The sequence below is a fragment of the Phaenicophaeus curvirostris genome, chromosome 18 (genome assembly GCF_032191515.1).
Source record: "Phaenicophaeus curvirostris isolate KB17595 chromosome 18, BPBGC_Pcur_1.0, whole genome shotgun sequence".
NCBI classification, from domain to species: domain Eukaryota; kingdom Metazoa; phylum Chordata; class Aves; order Cuculiformes; family Cuculidae; genus Phaenicophaeus; species Phaenicophaeus curvirostris.
This window is the reverse complement of record NC_091409.1, coordinates 8,468,512-8,490,058: the sequence shown is the minus strand read 5'-3', so window position 1 is coordinate 8,490,058 and position 21,547 is coordinate 8,468,512. Positions and strand designations below refer to the sequence as shown.

At 61.5% G+C, this 21,547-nt stretch overlaps 3 protein-coding genes across 4 annotated transcripts in view; 1 reads left to right on the top strand and 2 right to left on the bottom strand.

Annotated features, from left to right (window-relative positions):
- The window catches only part of SOX12 (SRY-box transcription factor 12), an 80,951-nt gene that overhangs the window by 46,541 nt on the left and 12,863 nt on the right, over positions 1-21,547 (top strand). The window lies entirely within an intron of this gene.
- On the bottom strand, positions 1,979-3,301 carry ID1 (inhibitor of DNA binding 1). The gene is made up of 2 exons (XM_069871626.1): positions 2,959-3,301; positions 1,979-2,184 (listed from the first exon to the last, which is right to left on the bottom strand). Exons 1-2 carry the CDS (start codon positions 3,271-3,273, stop codon positions 2,143-2,145), a joined length of 357 nt encoding a protein of 118 aa, XP_069727727.1. The 5' UTR covers positions 3,274-3,301; the 3' UTR covers positions 1,979-2,142.
- Positions 7,746-21,046, bottom strand: HM13 (histocompatibility minor 13). Of its 2 annotated transcripts, XM_069871559.1 has the most exons (13): positions 20,810-21,046; positions 19,234-19,332; positions 18,319-18,401; positions 17,305-17,393; positions 16,458-16,543; positions 16,212-16,337; positions 13,919-13,976; positions 13,287-13,370; positions 12,840-12,876; positions 11,788-11,890; positions 10,832-10,917; positions 8,585-8,778; positions 7,746-8,098 (listed from the first exon to the last, which is right to left on the bottom strand). In XM_069871559.1, the coding sequence occupies exons 1-12, from the start codon at positions 20,984-20,986 to the stop codon at positions 8,628-8,630; spliced, it is 1,179 nt and encodes a 392-aa protein (XP_069727660.1). In that variant the 5' UTR covers positions 20,987-21,046; the 3' UTR covers positions 7,746-8,098; positions 8,585-8,627. The 2 variants fall into 2 exon arrangements, with proteins under 2 accessions (XP_069727660.1, XP_069727661.1); XM_069871560.1 differs by lacking the exon at positions 8,585-8,778 and having other exon boundaries at positions 20,810-21,045.

The following is a 21,547-nucleotide window of genomic DNA, read 5'->3' as shown; positions in this document are numbered from 1 at the left end:
GCCCCTGATCCAGTGGGAGGTGTCCCTGCCCATGGCAGGGGTGGAACTGGATGGACTTTGAGGTCCCTTCCAGCCCAAACCATTCCAAGATTCTGCAATTCCATGCGGTTGTTGTGTCATGGGGTGGGGAGAGCAGCCGGGGCTGTGCAGGGCAGGGGGGCACCAGCAGAGCAGACAGGGGGCAGCAGCTGCCTTGGCACTGGAGGGGACCCAGAGGGTGGTGGGCAGACAGCAGTGGGGGCGATACAGGGAACCCAGGGAGTGATTAATGACATAGGGGACCTTGGGGCTTATAGAGAGCTCCACCCTCAGGGACTTGGATCCCACAGCCTCCCTACATGTCCCCTGCTGCTGTACAAGGCCAGGCCAGGTCGTGTCTTGGTTGCCCAAGTCACCAGCCCTTGCTCGCTCCTCAGCCAGGGGATCCACCAAGCTGGGGAACAATGAGTGGGCACATTAAATCATGTAATGGATTGAGCTGGAAAGGAGCTGGATATAATCCAGTTCCACCCCCTCCCACAGGCAGGGACACCTCCCCCTGGATCCAGAGCTCCCAGCCCCATCCAACCTGGCCTCAGCCCCTCCAGGGATGGGGCAGCCACCACTGCTCTGGGCACCCTGGGCCAGGGCCTCCCCACCCTCAGCATGAAGAGCACAGACATGGGGACACAGAGCTGTGACAGTGCCTGTGAACGCACGGACACACAGGAATCCTCGTGCAGAGGCTCGCACACGCACACACCTGGTCCAGGGCTGGCCAAGCCCTTCCAGCCCAGAGCCCCAACGGCAGGAGGGTCCTGCCTTGGGGGTGGCTGCAGCCACAGGAGCCCCCGTTACCCCAATATTCCCATAGGAGGGTCTGTTCACACCTGCTGCAGCCCTCAAGGCATTCGTGAGTCACCGTGCAGGTCATCATCGCTGCTGCCAGGGGCATCCCCAGCTGCAGAGGTTGCACAACCCGTGATGCAATTTCCTTGTCCCAAAAGCTTGTCCAGCCCTGCCAGGGGTTGCACCCCAGGGCCAGCCAAAACCACAGGGAGCAGCACCCGGGGCCACGCACTGGGACCATCCCCTGCAGCATCACCTTCACGCATCGCAGCCACGGGCACCCAGAGCTCGGCCCCGACGCAGCGGTGCCCGCGAGAGACACCCAGCATCGCCGCTTTGAGGAGGGCACCAGCACCTCGCTGCTGCTAGAGGGAAGGAGGTCACAGAATCGTAGAATCACCAGGTAGGGAAAGACCCATCGGATCGTCAAGTCCAACCATTCCTATCAAATACTAACCATGTCCCTCAGATCCTGCTCTCCTCAGCTGGGTGCAAAGCCCCACAGTCACCTCCCAGCTCCGCTCCCTCTGTGTCATCATCTCATCAAGCCACTTTCCCAGAGGAATCATAGAATCACCAGGTTGGAAGAGACCCACTGGATCATCGAGTCCAACCATTCCTATCAAACACTAAACCATGTCCCTCAGCGCCTCGTCCACCCGTCCCTTAAACACCTCCAGGGAAGGTGAATCAACCCCCTCCCTGGGCAGCCTCTGCCAGTGCCCAATGACCCTTTCCATGAAAAACTTTTTCCTAATGTCCAGCCTGACCCTCCCCTGGTGGAGCTTGAGGCCATTCCCTCTCGCCCTGTCCCCTGTCACTTGGGAGAAGAGGCCAGCAATGCTCTTACCTCTTCCCACCAGGGAAAACGGGGTGCAAACCATTTTTTCTTGTGTGCCTGCCCCCAGCACCCCACATCCAAGCTCGGGGAGTAGGACACGGTCCCTCCATGGGACAGGCAATGCAGACCCCCCAGACCCCCCCCAGCAGCACTGGGGGAACTGGGACCCCAGCCCCAGCGCAGCCCAACCCCAGCATCCCCCAGCCCATACTGGTCCGGAGGGGCTCCCCCCCAGTCCCACCGCCTCCGTGGGCTCAATTCCCAGGACTCGGGGTTGGGGGGGGTGGTGGTGCAGGAGGCAGAGCCGCGTTTGGTCATCAGGGCTTGTTTAATAACAAAACTCCAGCTATTGTAGAACAATATTCTGCAGAATCATTGTAATATACAATACGGGGAATGCTCTCAGCAATCTGAGAAGGATAAATCCGGCGGGGGGACACCCCGGGGGTGTCGGTGGCGGCTCCGGAGCGGCCTCAGCGGCACAAGAGGCGGTCGGCACCGGGTAAGCACGGAGCCTGCGGGAGAGCGGAGGGGAGCGGGGGGTCAGTGCGGGTCCGGGGGGCGCCCCGGGGATGGGAGGGGAAGGGGACCGGGGGGGTGAGAGGGGACAGGAGGAAGGGACCCGTCGGGGAAGGAGATGGGGGCTCCAGGATGGGACGGGGAAGAAAGACAATGAGGACAGAGGGCAGGCGGAGGGAGCATCCCAGAAGGGGATGGGGGTCCCGAGGAGGACGGGGCGCCCTGGGAAGGGAGTGGAGGGTCGGGGATGGGAGGGGAAGGAGACCGGGGGACTGAGAGGGGACAGGAGGAAGAGAGAAGGAGATGGGGGTTCCAGGATGGGAGGGGGGAAAAAAAAAAAAAGACATCAAAGAGGACAGAGGGCAGGCAGATGGAGCATCCCAGAAGGGGATGGGGGTCCCGAGGAGGACGGGGCGCCCTGGGAAGGGAATGAAGGCTCGGGGATGGGAGGGGAAGGAGACCGGGGGGCTGAGAGGGGACAGGAGGAAGGAGATGGGGGCTCCAGGATGGGACGGGGAAAAAAGACGAAGAGGACAGAGGGCAGGCGGAGGGAGCATCCCAGAAGGGGATGGGGGTCCCGAGGATGGTGGCGGGGGTCCCGCGGAGGACAGGGAGCCCCGGGAATGGAACGGGGGCTCGGGGCTGGGAGGGGAAAGAGCCACCGGGGAGGACGGAAGGAAGGGGCGTCCCGGGGGTCCCGGGAAGGAGAAGGAAGGAGGCGGGGGGCGCGGGGAGGACGCGGGGCAGGAGGAAGGGGCAGCCGGGCTCACCTCGGGGGGCTCGGCGGCGCCGGGGCGGGGCGGCCCGGGCTGCAGCGCCAGCTGGAGGTCCCAGATGTAGTCGATAACGTGCTGCAGCAGCTCCACCTTGGAGACCCGCCGGTGCCGCGGCAGCGTGGGCACCAGCGCCCGCAGCCGCGAGTAGCAGCCCTTCATGTCGTACAGCAGCGCGGCCGCCGCCGCCTGCTGCTCCGCCGCCGCCGCCCCCGGGCCCGGCCCGCAGCGAGCGGCCTCCCCGGGCCGCACGGCCTTCAGCGCCCCGGCGGGCAGCGGCGACAGGGGCGCGGCGGCGGCGGCGACCTTCATGGCGAACGGGCGGGTGGCGTTTAGGACCCTGCGGGGGGAACAGCGCGGCGCGCGCCCCGCCGCGCTACTTATAGGGCGCGGACGCCGGAGAGCGGGGCCTCAACGGCGCCGCAGCCAATGGAATCGCTTGGGGGGCGTGGCCTCGGGGAGCCCGCAGCCAATGGCAGCGCGAGGGGGCGGGGCCAGCGCCGCCCGGCCCCATTCATGCGGGCAGCGTCTTAAAGGGGCAGCGGCGCGGGGGGCAACGCGGGTACCGGGGTGCGGAGCTCCGGGGACACCGGTGCAGAGTTGCGGGGACACCGGAGGCACCGGGGTGCAGAGCCTCGGGGATACCGGGGGGCGTAGCTCCGCGGGCACTGGGGAGACCGGGGATACCGGGGTGCAGAGCTCCGGGGACACCGGGGAGACCGGGGTGCAGAGTTGCGGGGACACCGGGGACACCGGGGTGCAGAGCCTCGGGGATACCGGGGGGCGTAGCTCCGGGGGCATAGATCCGAGGGCACCGGGAGGACCCGGGGTGCAGAGCTCCGGGGTCAACGGAGGGACCGTGGTGCGCGGCTTCGGTCCATCCGACCCGGTCCCCGCCGTTAAGCGAGGGTTAACGGCTCCCCCCCCCCCCCCCCCGCCTCTCCAGACCGTGAGACGCCAGCGCCGTGACGTCACCCATTCATAAACCCCGCGCGCTGTCAGCGCGGCGCCTCCCGGGCGCCGGGGGGGGGTAGGGGGGTGGGGGGCACCGGGACCCCCCGGACACACCGGCCGGGCCGGTAATTAGCCCTGTCCCCCCAGCAGCAGCAGCAGGAGGGATGGGGAGAAGGGGTGTCGGGACACAGGGGTGGGTGGGCGGACAGACAGACAGACAGACAGACACACGGACGGGCCGTGCAGGTGTGCACACGGACACGTGGATACAGACACACGGATACAGACGCACGGACACAGAGACACACGGACACAGAGACACGCGGAGGGGCATGCGGGTGTGTGCGTGGACAGACACACGGACACACGGATGGGCATGTGGGTGTGCACGCACACAGACACACAGATGGACGTGCGTGCGCGTGCATACGGACACACGGAGGGGTGTGCAGATGTGCACACGGACACAGACAGACAGAGGGAGGGAGGGGGCTGCAGGGCGAGCTGGGGGCTCAGAGCCTTGCTCTGAGCAGCTCGGTCCTCGCTCAGAGCCGCTGCAGCCTCCCCAGGTACCCCAGGAGTTGAAGGCCTCCCCTCCTTTTCCTCCTCTCGGAGGGCACAGTGATGCTGGAGAGCACGGCCGGGCTTTAGAATCATAGAATCATTGAATCACCAGGTCGGAAAAGACCCATTGGATCATCGAGTCCAACCATTCCTATCAAACACTAACCCATGTCCCTCAGCCGTGGCAGCCTGGCTGGGAGAGGTGCACCCGCTGCCGCTGAATCATGGAATCGCTTGGTTGGAAAAGACCTTTGAGATCATCGAGTCCAGCTGTTCACCACTGAACCATCCCCTCGCCCCTCGCCTGCTCGGCTTCCAAACCCCTCCAGAGACGGGAACCCCACCACTGTCCCTCCTCGCTGTGTCCCCATCGCCAGTTCCCAGGGTGGGCACAGCGCTGGGGTCACCCCTTCCATTCAGGGCTCGGCGGAGGGGCTGGTGCTGCTCGGTTCCCACCGCGGCTCTCAAAGCTGCTAATTAGCCCCCATCTGGCAGTGGCGGCCGGGCCTCGGCGGGGAGGCCGCGGACATTGTGCGCAGGAATGCGTTTCAGTGCCGCCGGCCGGCTGGGTGCCGCCAGCTGCGCCGCCAACAATGCGCCGCGTCCTGCCTGAGCTGCCCCCCCTGCGTCCCGCCCGCCGCCCCGACCACCCCGCGCGGCGTGGGCATCGCGGCTGGTGGCACGGCACGCGTGGCACGGCCACCTTGACCAGTGGTGGCCCCGCTCGCCGCGATGCCCTCGGCTGCGGGATGCCCTCCTCTTGGGTGTTGGGGAGCTGGGGTCAGGGCTGCCGGCGTGGCCGCCGCTGGGTGCGTGGTCAGGTGTGGTGTGGTGGCACCGGACGTGGTGTCCTGGCACAGCGTGGTAGCCCTGGCCACCACTGGGTGCGGGGTCCCGGCCCTGCGCGGCTGCTGTTGTCCGGCAAGATGGATAGCTTCATTTCCATGTCAATTCTGGGAACCGGGCGCGCGGCGCGGTAACAGTGGTCTGAGCCATATGGCGCTGGCAGGGCGCGGGCGGCTGCTTCGGAGAGAGCAGGGGTTGCCCGGCAGCGAGGACATCAAAGCCCCCCGCCGCCCCCCAACCCGCAGGACCACACAGGGCACGGCCACGCTGGGGCCGCGGTGACGATGGCGACGGTGGCCAGCCAGCAGCACAGCCTCCAGCCCCACACTTCGGCGCACAGGAGGAGGCAGCACGGGTCAAGCAGGGGGCCCCCCAAGAAAGGGACCCCCAAACCACCCCTGTCTCAGCTGGGAGCTGGGGTTCATCCAGGCCCCCACACCCCGTCTGTCACCGACTGGCCCCGGGGCCATGCCTCGAGCCTCCCGTGCCTGCAGGACGGCGCTGAGCAGGGGCTGCCGGCGCTCGCCACGCAGCTGGAGCGATGCCGAGCCCGGAGAAAGCCCCTGCGTGTTCCCCTCCTGCCTTTTCCCTTCCCGTCCCCGGCTCCATCCGCTGCAGCCCAGACCAGCTGGAGCCAGGCAGTCCTTCCTGGGATTTATTCCAGCTTCCTGACTCTCCTCGCTGCTCTCGGCTGCTTCCTCTCCCTGCTCGCGGCCCGCCGGCTGGGCGCCATCGCCAGCACCCTGGCTCCCACCACCGGTACCGCCAACCCCCACACCTTGGTGAGGCGTGAGGTGCAGCCCCCAGCCCCACTGCTCCTCACGCGCCCCACCACCGAGCAGCCCCCACATCCCCCTCTGTCCCACGCACCCACGAAACCACCGTCCCACCGCCTGGCATTTGCGTTGAGGGGAGCAGCCAGTGTGCCCCAGCTCAGCTTCTCCTGGCAGGAGGTTGGCACGGGGAAGGCACCCAGGGGCTCCCCCACATCGCCGTGGGGATCACCCCAAATCCCCGGCCGCGGGCAGCCTGGCTCTAGCTCTGGCTCCTGCCCCGGCCTGGCCCAGTTCTGTGCATGGTGTTTCCTGCCAGAGCCGTTGTGTCCACGTTTCCGCAGCCGCCCCAAGCCACAGGGACCCTGTGGCGAGGGGAAGGTGGCGCAGACAGAGCGGAGCCGCACGCCTGCGGGACCAGGTGCAGCGGGCGAGCGAGCCCGGGGCCAGCGCGGCGCCTGCTCCCCTGGCAGCTCCTCGCAGGGCCCTGCACGCTTCCTTCCTCTGGCCCAGCCCCGGCTTATCGGGCAGGCAGAGCGAGGGGTGACCATGCCGTCCCCCCTCCAGGCTTTCCGCTCCCCGCAGCCCCAGGAAAGCTCCTGGCTCGCTGCCGTGCTCCCACGAGCATCCCCGGGGTCAGCCTCCTGCCTGCAGAACTTCACCAGGGGCTCCAAGCTGAACCCCGGCTCCGGGCAAGGCGCTGCACCCCACGGCAGAGCCAGCATCGTTTTCCATGGGACACTGGAGGCTGCTGGAACCACATCTGGAGTCTAGACTCAGCGACTCCATGGGCCGGGCCTGGCGGCCGCTCGTACCCCAACCCTGCTGCACACTGTTTGCTTAGCTGGAGGTATTTAATTGGAATTAAAGTGGCCCCTCTTGTTTTTGCGGACAGGGCTGTTGGAGAAGGAGCTGTAAGTCATAGAAAACATCTGTAGGAGCCTGTGAAGGGTCATTAGATGGCAGAACGCGAGGCGCCACTTTTAGTGCTCGCAGCCGACGCGGGGAATAATGGTTCAATACGGCTTTTGTGGAGGGGCTGCCAAGCCGGCAAACTCTTTCTATTTATTCTGGCAGTGGGCACGGCCAGAGGGATGCAGGATCCTCCGCACGCTGCCCCGAGGGCAGGCAGGGAGGACGCAGTGGGGCTGCAGGACACTCAGCCGCTCCAGCCCCTGGGGGGCACGATGGCACTTGGCTCTCTGCATGGAGTGGGCACAGCCCACGCTCTCTTCGCGCCAGCCCGGAGCTGGGTTTGGGGTCAGCCAGCCCCTTCTCTCCCACAGCAAGGCAGGGGGGCCCAGCTGAGGCCAAGCACAGCCCCATTCCACCAGGTTCCCGCACCCTGAGCCCCACTCTGAGGCCAGACCCCAGCTCAAACCCACGCGAGCCCAGGCTGGGGGTCAGCGACCGCAGCCCTAAATCCGAGAGCGCAGAGATGGGGTCAAGCTAGGGGAAAGCCGAGCGTTGGAGCAGTGGGAGGGGGAAGGGGACAGTCACTTGGAAACAGCCAGACAACGGCCACGGGCCCCACAGGGAGAACAAGGCTGCCGGGAAGCCGATCGCTGCAGCAGGGGCTACAAGCTGGAGCAGCGGCCAAGGCAGGGGCTGCCGGCATGGCCCCTGCGCTGCCAGAGCGGCACCTCCTTCCTTCAACACCATTTAATATGAGAGAAAGCAAATGCACAATACAAAATTTAAAAACCAGCCTGTGGTTCCCCCCCCCAACCCGCCTCGCAGCCCCGGAGGAGCCGAATGGGCAGGGGGTGGCTCTGCGGCACACATCGATACCCGACCTGGGCGGCTGCTCCCACACACACAACACGATGCTCTTGCACAATTGTTTAGTCGTCTGTCACTTGCGGAGGGTCTGGAAGGGCCCCAGCCCAGCGGCACCAGGCACGGCCCGTGGGCAAGGTCACTTCTCCTTCTTGGTGGCTTCTGTCATCTCTTCTTTAGAGGCCCCCGGCACCTCCTTCGGGGTAGAGCTCTCCTCGTAGCTGGGGATGAGAGGGAGGAGTGAGTTGGGACGCTGACCTCTGCCAGCCAGAGGCAGCCCAAGGCTCCATCAGCTCCTCAATATCAGAAACCCAAAGGGGCAGGGAGGTGAGGGTGCGACATTCCCCAGCAGCTCCAGGGGCTTCCCCCAGCCGAGCCCTCAGGCCAGCATTGTGCTCCAGGCTCCTGGCTAGCACCAGGGGCTGAGTGCCGGCACCCACAGGGCTAGTCAGCAGGCATAACCATAACCGCAGCAGTCCCGCAGTCGCAAACCCCCAGCAGGGATCGCTGCTCCGGCTGCAAACCACCCCAGCACCGGATCTGGGACCCAAGGGTGCTGCCTTGCAGCAGGGAGCACAAGGGCAAAGACTGCAAATCCTCTCAAGAGCCTCCCCTTGAAGACAGGGAGAGAAGCTGGCCTGCAGAAGCGAGGCAACAGCTCCTGCCTCTGCCTGGGGAGAGTGAGGGGAGCTGGGACCAGCCCCTACCTGGCCAGAGCGACAGACAGAGAAAGGGCACCGCGTGCGATTGCTACATGGCACTAGGGCTTTGCTGCCGGCGTCGGCGGGGACAGGACAGTTTCTGCTGCATGGAATCAGCAAGGCTGGCCGGAGAGCCGGACACGGTGGGGAAGTGGGTAAGTCTTGGTGTGTGTGGCAAGATTTCAGCAGAGGATTCATAGCTGCAGGAGAGAGAGGAAGCAGAAGGGGATAGGGGGAAGACAAAGACAGAAAGGAAAAGGGGTGGAGAGAAAGAGAGAGAGAGAGAGAGAGAGAAGTAGAAGAGTTTTGGAATGAAACTTCTGTGAACCCACCACCCTGTGCGGGCAAGCTCACTGTCCCCTCCAGTTAGACCAGGCTGGGGGAGTCCCAGGGCTGTTCCTGCAGGCCCCAGGGCAGGATCACAGCATGGAAAAGCAAGGGCTGAGACCCAGGGAGAAGACAGTCCCTGCTGGCATGGGTAGAGCCAGGCAGCCAGAGCCCAAAAGAGAGTAACCTGAGCACTGTGAAGGCAGGAGGGCAGCCCAGGGGCTGTGCACACAATGCAGCGGACCCTTTCCTGCACATCTGCAGCAAGTGTGATCACCAGGATATGCTTCCCACTGCTGACAGCTGAGGAACAGCTTGAGCAGAGGGAGAACAAAGGTTAAGGGCTGCCTAGGGAGGCACAGCAAGGCTGGGAGCCATAAAACTGATTCCCGGTGTCACCCACCTCTGCTGATCAGCACCCTGGGCCTGCAGACCTGCCCACTCCCACTCCTCACTGAGCTGCCTGCATGGGACACGGCCTCAGACTGTCACTGCCCTCCTCCAGGGCAGCCAGCAGCCGCCGCGAGGCACCACGAGCTGGCAGCTCCCTGTGCGCAGGCAGCTGGTCAGCAGAGACCACAGGAGAGCTGCCAGCTCCGGGCTGTCATTGTACAAGGAGGATCAGGGAGCACGGAAGCTGCACAGGGAAGCTACATGTGGTGGGATTCCTGCGGTGGGAGCCCTGTCGTGTCCCATTTCCTCTGCCTGAAAGTGAGGCGACTCCAAGGAGGGTCAGACTCCAGGCCACATCGAGTTTTCAAACCCCCTGCGCTTGTGCTGGCAGCACTCAGCAGCGGGCAGCAGCCCCCACTGCCCGGTCTACTCAGCACCCCAGCCTCGCAGCTCATCTCTCCTGCATTTCCTGGCACAGGAGGTGGTGCTGCTGTCAGCTGGTGAGTCACGGCACAGGGGAGAGCGGCTGCAAGATCCCAGGTGCACAGGAAGGACGATCCCGGGACACTCAGCGCCTGCAGCAGCGATCCGTCAGAAGCAAACATCAAAGGCCGGGCAGGTGCGGCAGGGCTGGGGAGCCGGCCCAGCTGACAGCCCGGTGGGAACACGCATACCTACATCTCCCAGGGGAGGGGAAGGAGCGAGGGCAGCCAGCTCCGCGCTCGCCTGCTGGTTTCCCTCCAAGCAGGCTGGGGGCTCGGGCAGGGGCTCCCGTGGAGCGGGAAGGCTGCGGGTGCACAGCCCTGCTTTGGGATGGACCTCCCCTTCCCTCCTCCAACAAGGAGCTGCACTGAGCTGCCACTGAGTCCCGGGCACTGTGGAGAAACAGCTTGCAGGCGGGCCAGGCCGTGCACCACGCAGTCACAAGAGGGGACAGTCCAGGCAGGAGACTGAATCTGCCCACTGATGGTGAACACAGAAAAGCTCGGAACGTGGCAGGCTAAGGGAAGGGCTGGAGCACAGCAGCACAGACCCCTTTTTCCACACCTTCAGTCCCCAGGGCAGGGGAGACGGCTGCAAACCAGGATCCCTTACTGCACAAGGAGGCTGGGGGTGTGCCAGAACCAGCCCTGGCTGCTCTTGCAGCCGGATCCGGCTCTGTTCTCCCCCACCCACAGGCCCTGGGACACAATGACCAAGTATCTCGGCACCAGGTGTGCGGTCCCACCCTCCCCTGCCTGCCAGAGCACGGGAAGAGTTTGTCACCGGGGCGTAAAGCGATACCAGATGCTGCCTTGCCTGTTGGTACCGCACCAAAGCTCTCGCATGGCTAGGAGGAGGAGGTGGCTGGAGCCAGGGTTGGCGTGTACCAACACAGATCCGCTCCCTCCACCCACGCACGTGCACACGCACGCCCAGAGCGTGCCCCAGATGAACCCGTCCCCCCAGCTGTGCTCAGGCGTGGGAACATCTGCACGCTTCATGTGTTCCAGCGCCGCAGGCAAAACAGCGCCATCCCCAGCTGACGCTCACCTGAACATCTCAGTTACTTCTCCCTTTGCCAAGGCCACCAGAAGCGGGAATCCGATGCATGCGGGGACCAGGTACAGCAGAGCAGGCTGTTAAGGTGAAAAGCAACTGTTAAACCACAACACAAATTCCTCCTCGGGAGGAGCATGAGGCAAGCTGGCCCTGTCCCCTCCACATCCCTGGGGTCTGTCATGGTGCTGCACAGAGGGTTAATGCTCCAGAAAACTGCTTTAAGAGCCAAATTACAGCTGGAACAGCACAAAACCTTCACTGCAAAGTCACAGTGGGCCATGAGCACAGCAAGGGCTCTGCACAGACCAGCGACAGCACCCATGCCAGATGGAATCATAGGATCATAGAAGCACAAGGTCGGAAAAGACCCACTGGATCACTGAGTCCAACCATTCCTATCAAACACTAAACCATGTCCCTCAGCACCTCACCCACCCGTCCCTTAAACAGCTTCAGGGAAGGTGAATCAACCACCTCCCTGGGCAGCCTCCGCCAGTGCCCAATGACCCTTTCTGTGAAAAATTTTTTCCTTATGTCCAGCCTAAACCTCTCCTGGCAGAGCTTGAGGCCATTCCCTCTCATCCTGTCCCCTGTCACTTGGGAGAAGAGCCCAGCTCACTCCTCTCCACAACTTCCTTTTAGGCTCCTATGGCCTGTTCCCAGCACAGAGGGTGCATCTCCAGAGGTGGCTTGGTTACAAAAACCCACTAAACACAGGGTAGTTCTTGGGGAGGCAGCTGCATGAACCAGCTTTGCTCCAAATGGGACTTGGCTCCAGCCAGGCACACAAACTTTGGGCAGGGAAAGGCACAGGCAGGCACTGGAAACGCAAAGCCAAGAGAAGGAATGCATCTACTTTTTCCTGGCGTGATGCAGGAACCCCGTGGCCAGGCTGGCGTGTCCTGCTTGGGACGTGCATCCATGCACGGCGGCACAGCCGAGCTTACCTGGGCATGCTTGAAGATGTGCATGATGAATATGGTCAGGCCCAGCCCAAAGATGTAGGCCACAAAGCTGGTGTAGAAATATGTGTGTGTGTTCTTCTTCAGGCTGTAGGGAAAGAGAGCAGAGCTCAGTGACCTCGGGTTTGAGATGCCAGTGGCTGAAATGGAGCTGGCCCAACATTCCCAGCCATCTCCCACCGAGCTGTGCCCGGCCTGTGCCCCTGGGCCAGCGCAGGGACCACCACCAGCACAGTCCTTGGTCCCTCATGTGGGACTGGACAGGGCAACATCTAGGTGAGGGGCTGGGAAAGGGAGGGAGACACCAGATCCTGCTGCTGGATGGCTATGGCCGAGGGAAGACTCAGTGCTGGGACCCAGAAAGAGTGTCCCACCTTGCCAGGGGACACGTGGCCAGTCCCTGGCACCCTACTTTCACACATGCTGTTCAGGCTGCAGGAACCAGGATTCCCAGCAGGTGCAGGCAGGGCGTGGGTAGAAACACCTGGAAGAGCTGGCACAGAGCAGAGGGGCTGTGCAACAGCAGTGGGAGCAGGGCTGCACCGCTGCAGTCGCACCCAGCAGCTCCTCAGCCAGAGACTTCAGTGTGGAGCAACTGCTGGAAGCTACACCCTTCAAGCTGTGGGTACAGCTTGCCTGTGTAGGAAGGGGCTTCTTCCCACAGCAGCGATCCAGAGGCACTTACCACTGCCAGGCACTGATTTGCATCCATGTGAATGCTTCTCAGGTGCCAGCACACCTGGCTCTTCCCTGTATTTCCCTTTGCTGCTGCAGCCCTGCCCTCTGCTCGGTGCTGGGGAGCCTCTGTGGGGCTGTATATGTGCTGCTTGCTCTGCTTAAACAACTCCCCCCCAGCGCTCAGGTCTTGCCCACAAAGCCACCCCCGCTCACAACACTCCTCCAAGAGTTTCCCCTCGCACCCCCCATGCCAGCTGCAATCCCAGGTCTCCATGCCAAGCCCTGGGGAGAGCACACAACTGCGCTCCTGGCTTCCCCTCCCTTTTTCCCCTCTACGACAGCAGCCGCCTGCTGCTCACCTGATGTCAAACCGCAGCAGTAAGGCGATGAAGATGCCTGTGGGGAGAAGGGGACAGTGAGGGGGACAGAGGGAGCAGGGAAGGCTGAGCAAGACCAGCAGCTGCTCCGGACACCGTGCCTGGGCTGACAGTGCCATCTCGTGGCACAAGGCACCGCTGGGAGTGCCCCAGCCTCACGCAGCCACCCGCAAGCGCTCCCAGCCTCCTCAAAACCCCACACAGGCCCCTCCAGCCCTCTCCCACAGCACTCCTACCCCACCAAGCTTCCCTCCAGCCCTACATAGCTCCCCACAAGTCCACACAGACCCACCCAAGCCCTCTGCCAGCCCCCTCCCCGCCCCACAGAGCTCCAGCAAGGATAAAGGCAGAGCAGAGGGCACCCGTTCTGCTCCCCACAGCCCATTCAGCCAGGGATGCTGGTCACATCCCTCCCTCTTGTGTCCTTACCTGGAATGACAATGTCTCCCAGACCCAGCATGGCGAAGTTGTCAGCCTCCAGCCCCTTCTCCAGCAGGTCCTGAGGGAAAACCACTACAAGGAGCAGGGAGAGGCACAGTTTAGGGGGGTGAGTCTGTGCTGAGCACACCTCAGCACCTCTGTGCCCGGCAAAAAGGGACTGCAGCAGGGCAAGACCCCAGTCCCTGCCCTTGCCTGCTCCTCCCCTGCAGCTCAGCCCATTCTTCCTGGGAGACCTCTGGGCGCTGGGATGGGAAACAGAGGGATTTGGGGCCAGCCCCATGCACAGCTTTCAGCCCTGCCTCCCAGGACCTAAACGACTGCAAGCTCCACAACAGCACAAATTCACCTCTCCCACTGTTTTTTGCAGGTTTTTGTTTTGGGTTTCTTTAGATGAGGTGAAATTCCCACTTTGGGGCTGCAGGCTGACCCAGGGCTCTGCAAGCCATCCCTCTCTGGAGACCTGGCCCCTGCAGGCTGGTGGCACCACATAGCCTGAGAGATCCCTAGCTGGAACCCCCACCCCGTGCACACATCCCACCTTCCAAACTGTCCCCAGAGGCTGAGGGAACAGGGGGCAGCGACTGCTGCAGAACAGGCAGCCACAGGGAAGATCTACTCACGTTTTATCGGGGCCTCAAATGATTTAGCGACTGTCACCATCACGTTGGTGCCAAAGACCTAGGGGCAAGCAGAGGAGTTCAGGGTGACCATGGATGCGCGGGGACATGCCCATGCTCGGCTATGGCTGCATCTTGGGGCCTGAAGCAGCCTCAGTGGTGGAAAACAGGCAAAGAGCTGCTGAGCTGCAGGCAGAGTCCTGCATGCGAGCTTGGTGTGCGAGAAGAAAGTATGGGACAGTGCTCTGGGAGAGGAGGACATTACAGCCTTGAAGATCACTGCCCACCCAGCCCCTCCACGCCTGCGAGCTGGTTCAGCTCAGCGGAAAGCCTGGCTACCACAGGATGTTAGCTGAGGGCAGGAGCTCCCAGCACAGTCTCCCTCAGCCCGTGCACTGGGGACTACAGCGGTTGTCAGATCAGCTGTGTTTTGTTTTGAGGTCAGGCTTGACATCAGGAAAAAATATTTCACAGAAAGGGTCATTGGGCACTGGCAGAGGCTGCCCAGGGAGGGGGTTGAGTCACCTTCCCTAGAGGTGTTTAAGGCACGGGTAGACGAGGTGCTGAGGGGCATGGTTTAGTGGTTGGACTTGATGATCCAGTGGGTCCTTTCCAACCCAGTGATTCTATGATGCATTTGTTTGTGCTGCACTATTGGCTTTCAATATTGGGACCAGGGATGCTCAGCTTGGAGAAGGCTCCGGGGAGAGCTTAGAGCAGCTTCCAGTACTGAAAGGGGCTCCAGGAAAGCTGTAGAGGGGCTCTTGATCAGGGAAGGCAGGGATAGGACCAGCGGGAATGGTTTTGAGCTGAAAGAGGGGAGATTGAGATGAGATCTTAGAAAGAAATTTTTTGTTGTGAGTGCCGGGAGGCCCTGGCCCAGGTTGCCCAGAGCAGGGGTGGCTGTCCCATCCCTCAAGGTGTTCAAGGCCAGGTTGGATGGGGCTTGGAGCCCCTGATCCGGTGGGAGGTGTCCCTGCTATGGGGGCTGGAACTGGATGGGCTTTGAGGTCCCTTCCAACCTGAACTATTCTATGATTCTTTGATCCTAGTGCCATGGATTAAAGAGAAACCTTAATGCAAGCACTGGACATCAGGTTAACTCCTGTGAGGTGGAGGAAGCTCAGGGTATCACCACAGGGTGACAGGACTGCATGCTGGGACCAGGGAAGAACACCACATACAAATTCACTGCAAGACTACACTGGAGGCAATAGAATTGATTCACTGAGCAGTTCTGCTGCCTCCTTGGATCTCACTGGGATTAAATCCATGCCAAGATCCAAGCAACTGGTCCCTGCAGAGGGGCACAGTAAGAGGGTCTGTGCTTCAAGAGGATCCTTCCGAGGCTCCGGCAACGCAGTGACCAGCCTGGGAGCAGAGATCAGGGAGGGCTGACCTCTCACCAGCTCCATGAAGATGGTCACACCCCGAGCAGGGCGTGGGGCACCAAGTGTGCAGTGCCGGAAGGCTGAATCCTCCCCATCCGAGAGCAGCATAGGAAGTGGCACGCAGGCTAAGCAACCACAGAGCTGGGACTGTTAGCGAGCCCATGGAAGAGGGGCTGTGCTCACCAAGTATGAAATAACACACAGGCATCACGCTTAAACAGGAAAGGATCACTCAGGCAGCTGCAGAAGTGCTGGAGAGACCTCAAGGCATACAAGGCTCAAAGGCATTTGGAAACACAGGAATTCAGAAGGTGGAGGTAGCAGGAAGGATCAGAGAATACGGACATTACAAGGAGAAAGAGGGATTCGGGTCCATTGCAGAGAGATAAAAGATAATCTCAAAGTGAAGACGTTGGGGCACTGCTCTGGCTGGGGGAAGGAGGCTGGAGGCATTCCAGGATTTGGTCCTCTGACCAAGAAAACAGAAGGACGCTGACAGAGCTGAGACACAGCTCATGCAAGCAGGACCACCGTATCCCAGTGCAGCCTCATCCCCCAGCCTAGCCAGCAGCTCCATCAGGCATTGGGGAGATCTCAGTTGGGAATAGAGACTGCCAGAACTGGATGTGCCACACATCCAGGTACCCCACAACAGCCGCGATGAGATCCCTGGCAGCTCTGGGCTCTCTAAGCCAAAAATTAGAATATGCATTTTCTGAGCCATATTCTACCACTGTTTGAGTCTGTCATCATCCCCACTCATCCCTTTGGGCTGGGAAAGTGGAAATCCTAACTGCAAACACGAGTCCTGTCAGTGTGCTGCCTCCAAAGAGGCATAACGCCACACACATGCCTTCCGCCAACAGCTGCAACTCGCGTCTGACCCAGGGAATGCTCCTGTTTACCCAGAAGACGTCGTAGATGAAGAGGCCCCCAAGCAAGATGCAGCCCGTGCTGACGTTGTTCAGGTGCAGCAGCTCCACCCCGTTGAGGGAGAATGCCAGCCCAAAGAGATTGTTGGCAATCCAGTGCTGAGAACAACAAGAAAAGGAGATTTGGGTCCTGCTGCACGTGCCGAGCTTGTGGAAAGGGGCCTGGGTTGGATCCAGCCCGGTCCCTGGCCTCTTCACAGAGGGCTGCGGCTCCCTTACCTTTCTGAGCAGGTACCAGACACCCACGATGCTGCTCAGGGCCAGGCACACGAGGTCCTTGGTGTCAAACTCGTAATTCACTATTTCTGCAGTCAAACAGAGGTGTCAGGGTTTAGGCTCTTGGGGCAGCTCTCCTTGTGTGCAGGTGGCTCTAGAGCAGGGGGGCAACGTAGAGCACACTGCACACGGTCTGAGCGAGGGCCGCAGCCACAGAACGGCTGTGTCCACCATAAACACGTGCAAACTGCATGCGAGAGAGGCCCTGGCAAACCCAGACCCACCCCTTCAGCCAGACTCTGCCCCACAGACAGCATCCACGATTCTTCTGTCAAGAGCAAACCGGGATTCAGGCCCTGTCCAAGACAGGGAGAGGCAGATCATCTCCCTTTTCCCACACCAGTTAGCTTTTTTTGGTATCACTAGAAGAAACATTCCCTTACTAGCAAAACTACTGGGCAGGAACCTTCGCAAAGTATCTTCTACCAGAACAAAGATTTGAATCGGATCAGTTCAGGCAGCACAAAAAATTCCACAGTACGCTACCCAAGGAGCTTATATAAAGGCAATGTGTTAACAGCAGCCATAGCTCCATTCCTGCAGCACTCTGGGATCTGCTCCTGGGGTTTCACTGCAGCTGGAGGCAGCAGAAGGAGAGCACCCGCCAAAGCAGGACGATGTGTGCAGCAGTCCCAGCTCTGCATGGACACACAGTGCTCACACCAGCTAGAAAAGTCTTTGGGAAGGTTGTTGCAATGGGCTGGACGTCAAAATACCAAGCATGCAAGAAACAGAACAGTCAAAGCAGAAAAAAAATCAGGCCCATCAAGAGCCTGCTGAGCCAACCTACCCTCCTTGTTCTCCCCGGAGCCCTGGGTGAAGAGGAGCTGGTACTGTTTGTTGGGGAAATTTGCAGGGAAGAATCTGTTCATCATGGGGCTGAAACGACAGGGGCAGAGAGGGGCAATTTGACAGAAAGCCCGCAGGCTGCACCGCCCAGCACCTCTGCGTGATGGCATCGTTTCCCACACCCCATCCTGAGACAGCGAAACCCCATTTTTGCCACCTCAGAAGCAGGCAGGAGCCCCGGCTGCAGCCAAGCTGCAGACAAGGGACCTCCTCCTCCGCAGAGGTCTGATCTACCCCTGCATGTCAGCCCCTTAAAACACTCCAGTGCAACCAGCACAGAGCATCCCCCACAAGAATTGAGGAGCCACCCCAGGCCCCAGCTGGTTCCCCGTGTCCCCCAGCAGTGCCCTAGGGTCTGGACACTCAGAACTGGCTGTGCCACCACCGAACCACCCTTCTGCAGCACTGGGGGTGCATTCCTTCCCACAGCACCCATCCAGGGAAAGCATCTGCTCCCCAATGCCCCAGATCTCAGGAAACAGGAAACCAGCTTTACTTTTTTCAGTTACTGAAACAGCCTGAGCTTTCAACACCTCACGTCACGCGAGAGGCCAGGAACGTTACTGTGAGCTCCAGCTGCCTGTTTCAGCCATCTCAATAAGGGGAACACAGTGGTGAGGAGCTCTCCTCTCCCAGGAGCAGGGAGGGCTGGGAGAAGCCACTACAGCTCCCTGGGGCACAGCTGGCCTTGTCCTACATCAGCAGCCACCCACACCTCCACCAGCTCTCCCCATGATGCCATCTGGGGTATCAGATGGCTGGGCTTTGGTTCTACTCATAAGGAAGGGCTCACAGCATGCTCTGGGGCTGCCTCCCCAAAAAACATCCCATGAGGGTGGACTCGGCTCTGCCACAAGGCAATGGTGCTCTAGAAACCTCTCAACTAACTCAATACCCCACAGAGCAGGCAGCCTCACACACCCCTGCCCCAGCCACACTCCTCCCTCTGCTGTACCTGATGGTGTGGGACAGGGCAAGGATCCCCAGCACAAAGAAATACATGGAAAGCAGAAGATTGATGTACTCTTGAGAGAATATCTGTAAGACAAATCCAGAGAGGGGTCAGTTACCACCACATCCTTCCCATCAACAGCATGAGGGAGTGCTTCGCACTGCGATCAGCAGCTGCTGTGTCAGAGCTCCAGGGAGAGAAGAGGAATAGCTGGAATAACCCAAATTCTTGCACTGCTGCTGTGAAATGTTAGAAATAGCCGTGTGCTCACAGAACAAGCACAATGGCTCTGCGAGTTGTCACACGTCTATGAGGAGCTCGGGTCAAAAAATAACTCATGTGCTGCAGAAAGGAGGACAGAGCTTCCCTGGCGCATCCCCTGCAGAGGGAGATGGAACAGGGAGTGAGGCACCGCACTGCTCCCAGGAACAAGGCACCTAACTCTGCCTGTTGGCTTTGCAGGTCTAAAAGGCTTCACCTGACCACACAGGGGTTCGCCCAGGAGCTGGAGATCCCCCAGCAGCTGAGATGGCTCTGGAAGCCCAGCACAGGGCACAATAGAGGCGGCAGCTCCAGCAGTTCTACAATCCTGGCAGCCTCTGGTTTCAGCCCATGCCCAGGTCAGCCAGCAGAGGCAGACAGAGCTCAGGGCTGAACTCACCCCTCAGCAGCACTCCAGAACTGCCCCATGCACAAACAGGTTCCGATTTACCCCAAACTCCTACAATTCAGGTGCGAACCGCATCCTCCTGCTCGATGACACTGGGGGGCTTGAGCTGTGCCACCCAACACACCTTCCATCCCAACACTGAGGGCTCCCAACCAGGGTAAGAGAAAAAAGGAGTCAGTCCCGCTTCTGGAGCTGACTGGGCAGGAGGACAACAGGAACTAGCTCCAGCACCCGCGCCACCCACTTACTTTAAAGAAGAGGTAGAGCCCTAGAAGGGTGCAGCTGGCAACAATGGGAAACCGAGCAGCATCCCGGCTGGTAATGGTCTCTGGCATCTCTGAGGAGTTCTGCAGAGGGAAGGAGAAGACAGGATTGGATCAGCCCCTGCTCTGTCCCCCAAACTGGACAGACACTGGGATCAGGGCACCAGGGCGGCTTTGAGAGGAGCAGGGCACCTGCTGGCCCCTTGGCATTCCCAGAGCTGGGGCTGCATCACAGGCAGAGCCTGAGACGGAAAAAGCAAACCTTGCACTTGTCTTTCCAAGGGCTGCCACAACTGACTGCTTTTTTCCTCCTGGAAAAGGAAAAAAAAAGCCTCTGCCTGCTGCGCTGGCGCTGCTCCCTTCTTCCCGTGCCCAGAGGGGAGCTGAGCTCCCTCGCCGCTCAGGCCCAGCCGTTCCCGTCAGCCTCCCATCTGCGTGCACCATATGTTGATCCGCCTTGGAATGATGTTCCTTCCCAGTCACCTTTTTATCCCTCACCTCATTCACTCCTGGGATGCTTCTTGTGCTCAAAAAGTCCCAGATTTATGAACCCTTTTTGCCTTCCAAGACATCTTTGCACCAGCTGAACCTCCAGGAGAGACCTCAGCTCTCAGAGAAGAGGGCTCCCTGCTTTCCTGCCTGCCCACTCCTCTAATCTCACACAGACAAACACCAGCAGCCAGTGTGCATGATAGCAGAAGCCCTTTATAAAAAGCAACCCTGGGACTGGACAACAGCTTATCCTGGGCACAGCTGCTGCTGCGCAGCACTCGGTGGCACAGAAGCGCCTGTCCCAAGAGCCACCGGCTCCCTGCGGCACGAGGGAAGAGAATCCCCCACCACATCCAGACTCTGCTCAGGCTGCCAGGAACTGCACTAAAGTCCCCGCAGAGCTTCAGGACCTGAAGCGTTGGGATTTAAGTCCCATGGTTGGGTGTGAGAGGCAGAGAGCAGCACGAGGGGCTGCAGGGACAGCACAGGGTGTGAGGGCAGGGGCAGCCCCCCAGAGACCCACTCCAATGCTCCCCACCAGCCTCCCCAGCACAGCCCCTCTTGTTGTAGTACAGGCAGTGGTTACAAGCCTGGCAGCACTGGGATTGACTGGAAGAGCGAGACTAGGACTGGAGAAGACTCAGGAGAAGCCAGATACTCCCCAGGGTCCCTCGTCTCCCCCGGGGCAGGGCCAGGAAAAGCCTGGAGGGACCTTGTGGAGAGGCAGGGGCAGACCCTGCTGCCAGGATCCCTCGGGAGGGACAGGGGGAGCTCTGGAGGTCCCAGAGGGTTCCCAGAAAGGGGCCGGGGGCAGGTCTGGAGCTCCAGGACGGACCCCAGGAGGGCCGGGGGCGCAGCTCCTATCAACAGGAACGCGCTGAGGGAAAGCCTGGAGGCCCCGGGGAGAGGCAGGGGGCTGCCACCCTTCACGGGCCCAGGCCGGAGGGTTCCCGGGAGGGGTCCCGGTGCAGCCCCCGCCGCCGGACCCGAGCCGGAGGGTTCCCGGGAGGGGTCCCGGTGCAGGCCCCGGTGCGGGCGCGGCCTGGCGGCCCCGGCGGGGCGGGGGTACCTTGCTCTTAGCGCAGCTGACGGAGCGCAGCGCCCCGAAGAAGATGGGCAGCAGCGCCATGAGCACCAGGCTGCCGTAGGCCAGCGCCATGCCCTCGGGGGTGGCGGGCGGGCGCGGCGCGGCGGCGGGGGGCCCGGCCCCGTCCCCGGACCCGTTACGCGCCGCCGCCTCCTCCATGGCCGCCGGCGCCGCTTCCGGCCGGCGCGCGCCAGGGACACGTCCTCCCTCCGCCCGGAAATGACGTCACGGAAGCGCCCCCGCCCCCATCCGCCGCGCGCCACTCGCGTCGCGTTGCTAGGAGACCGCGCGGCGGCGCGGCCCGGCCTGGGCCCATCCCATCCCATCCCTTCCCTTCCCTTCCCATCCCATCCCATTCCTGTCTCATCCCTTCCCATCCCAATCCCTTCCCATCCCCATCCCATGCCATCCCTATCTCATCCCATCCCATCCCATCCCCATCCCATCACTTCCCACCCCTGTCCCAATCCCTGTCCCCATCCCCATTCCAACCCCTATCCTCATCCAATCCCCACCCCATTCCATCCAGTCCCCACACCCATCCTATTCCCATCCCATCCCCATCTCATCCCTTCCCATCCCCATTCCATTCCTTCCCACCCCTGTCCCAATCCCCATCCCCATTCCAACCCATATCCTCATCCAATCCCCATCCCATTCCATCCAATCCCCACCCCCATCCTATTCCCATCCCCATCCCATTCCATCCAATCCCCACCC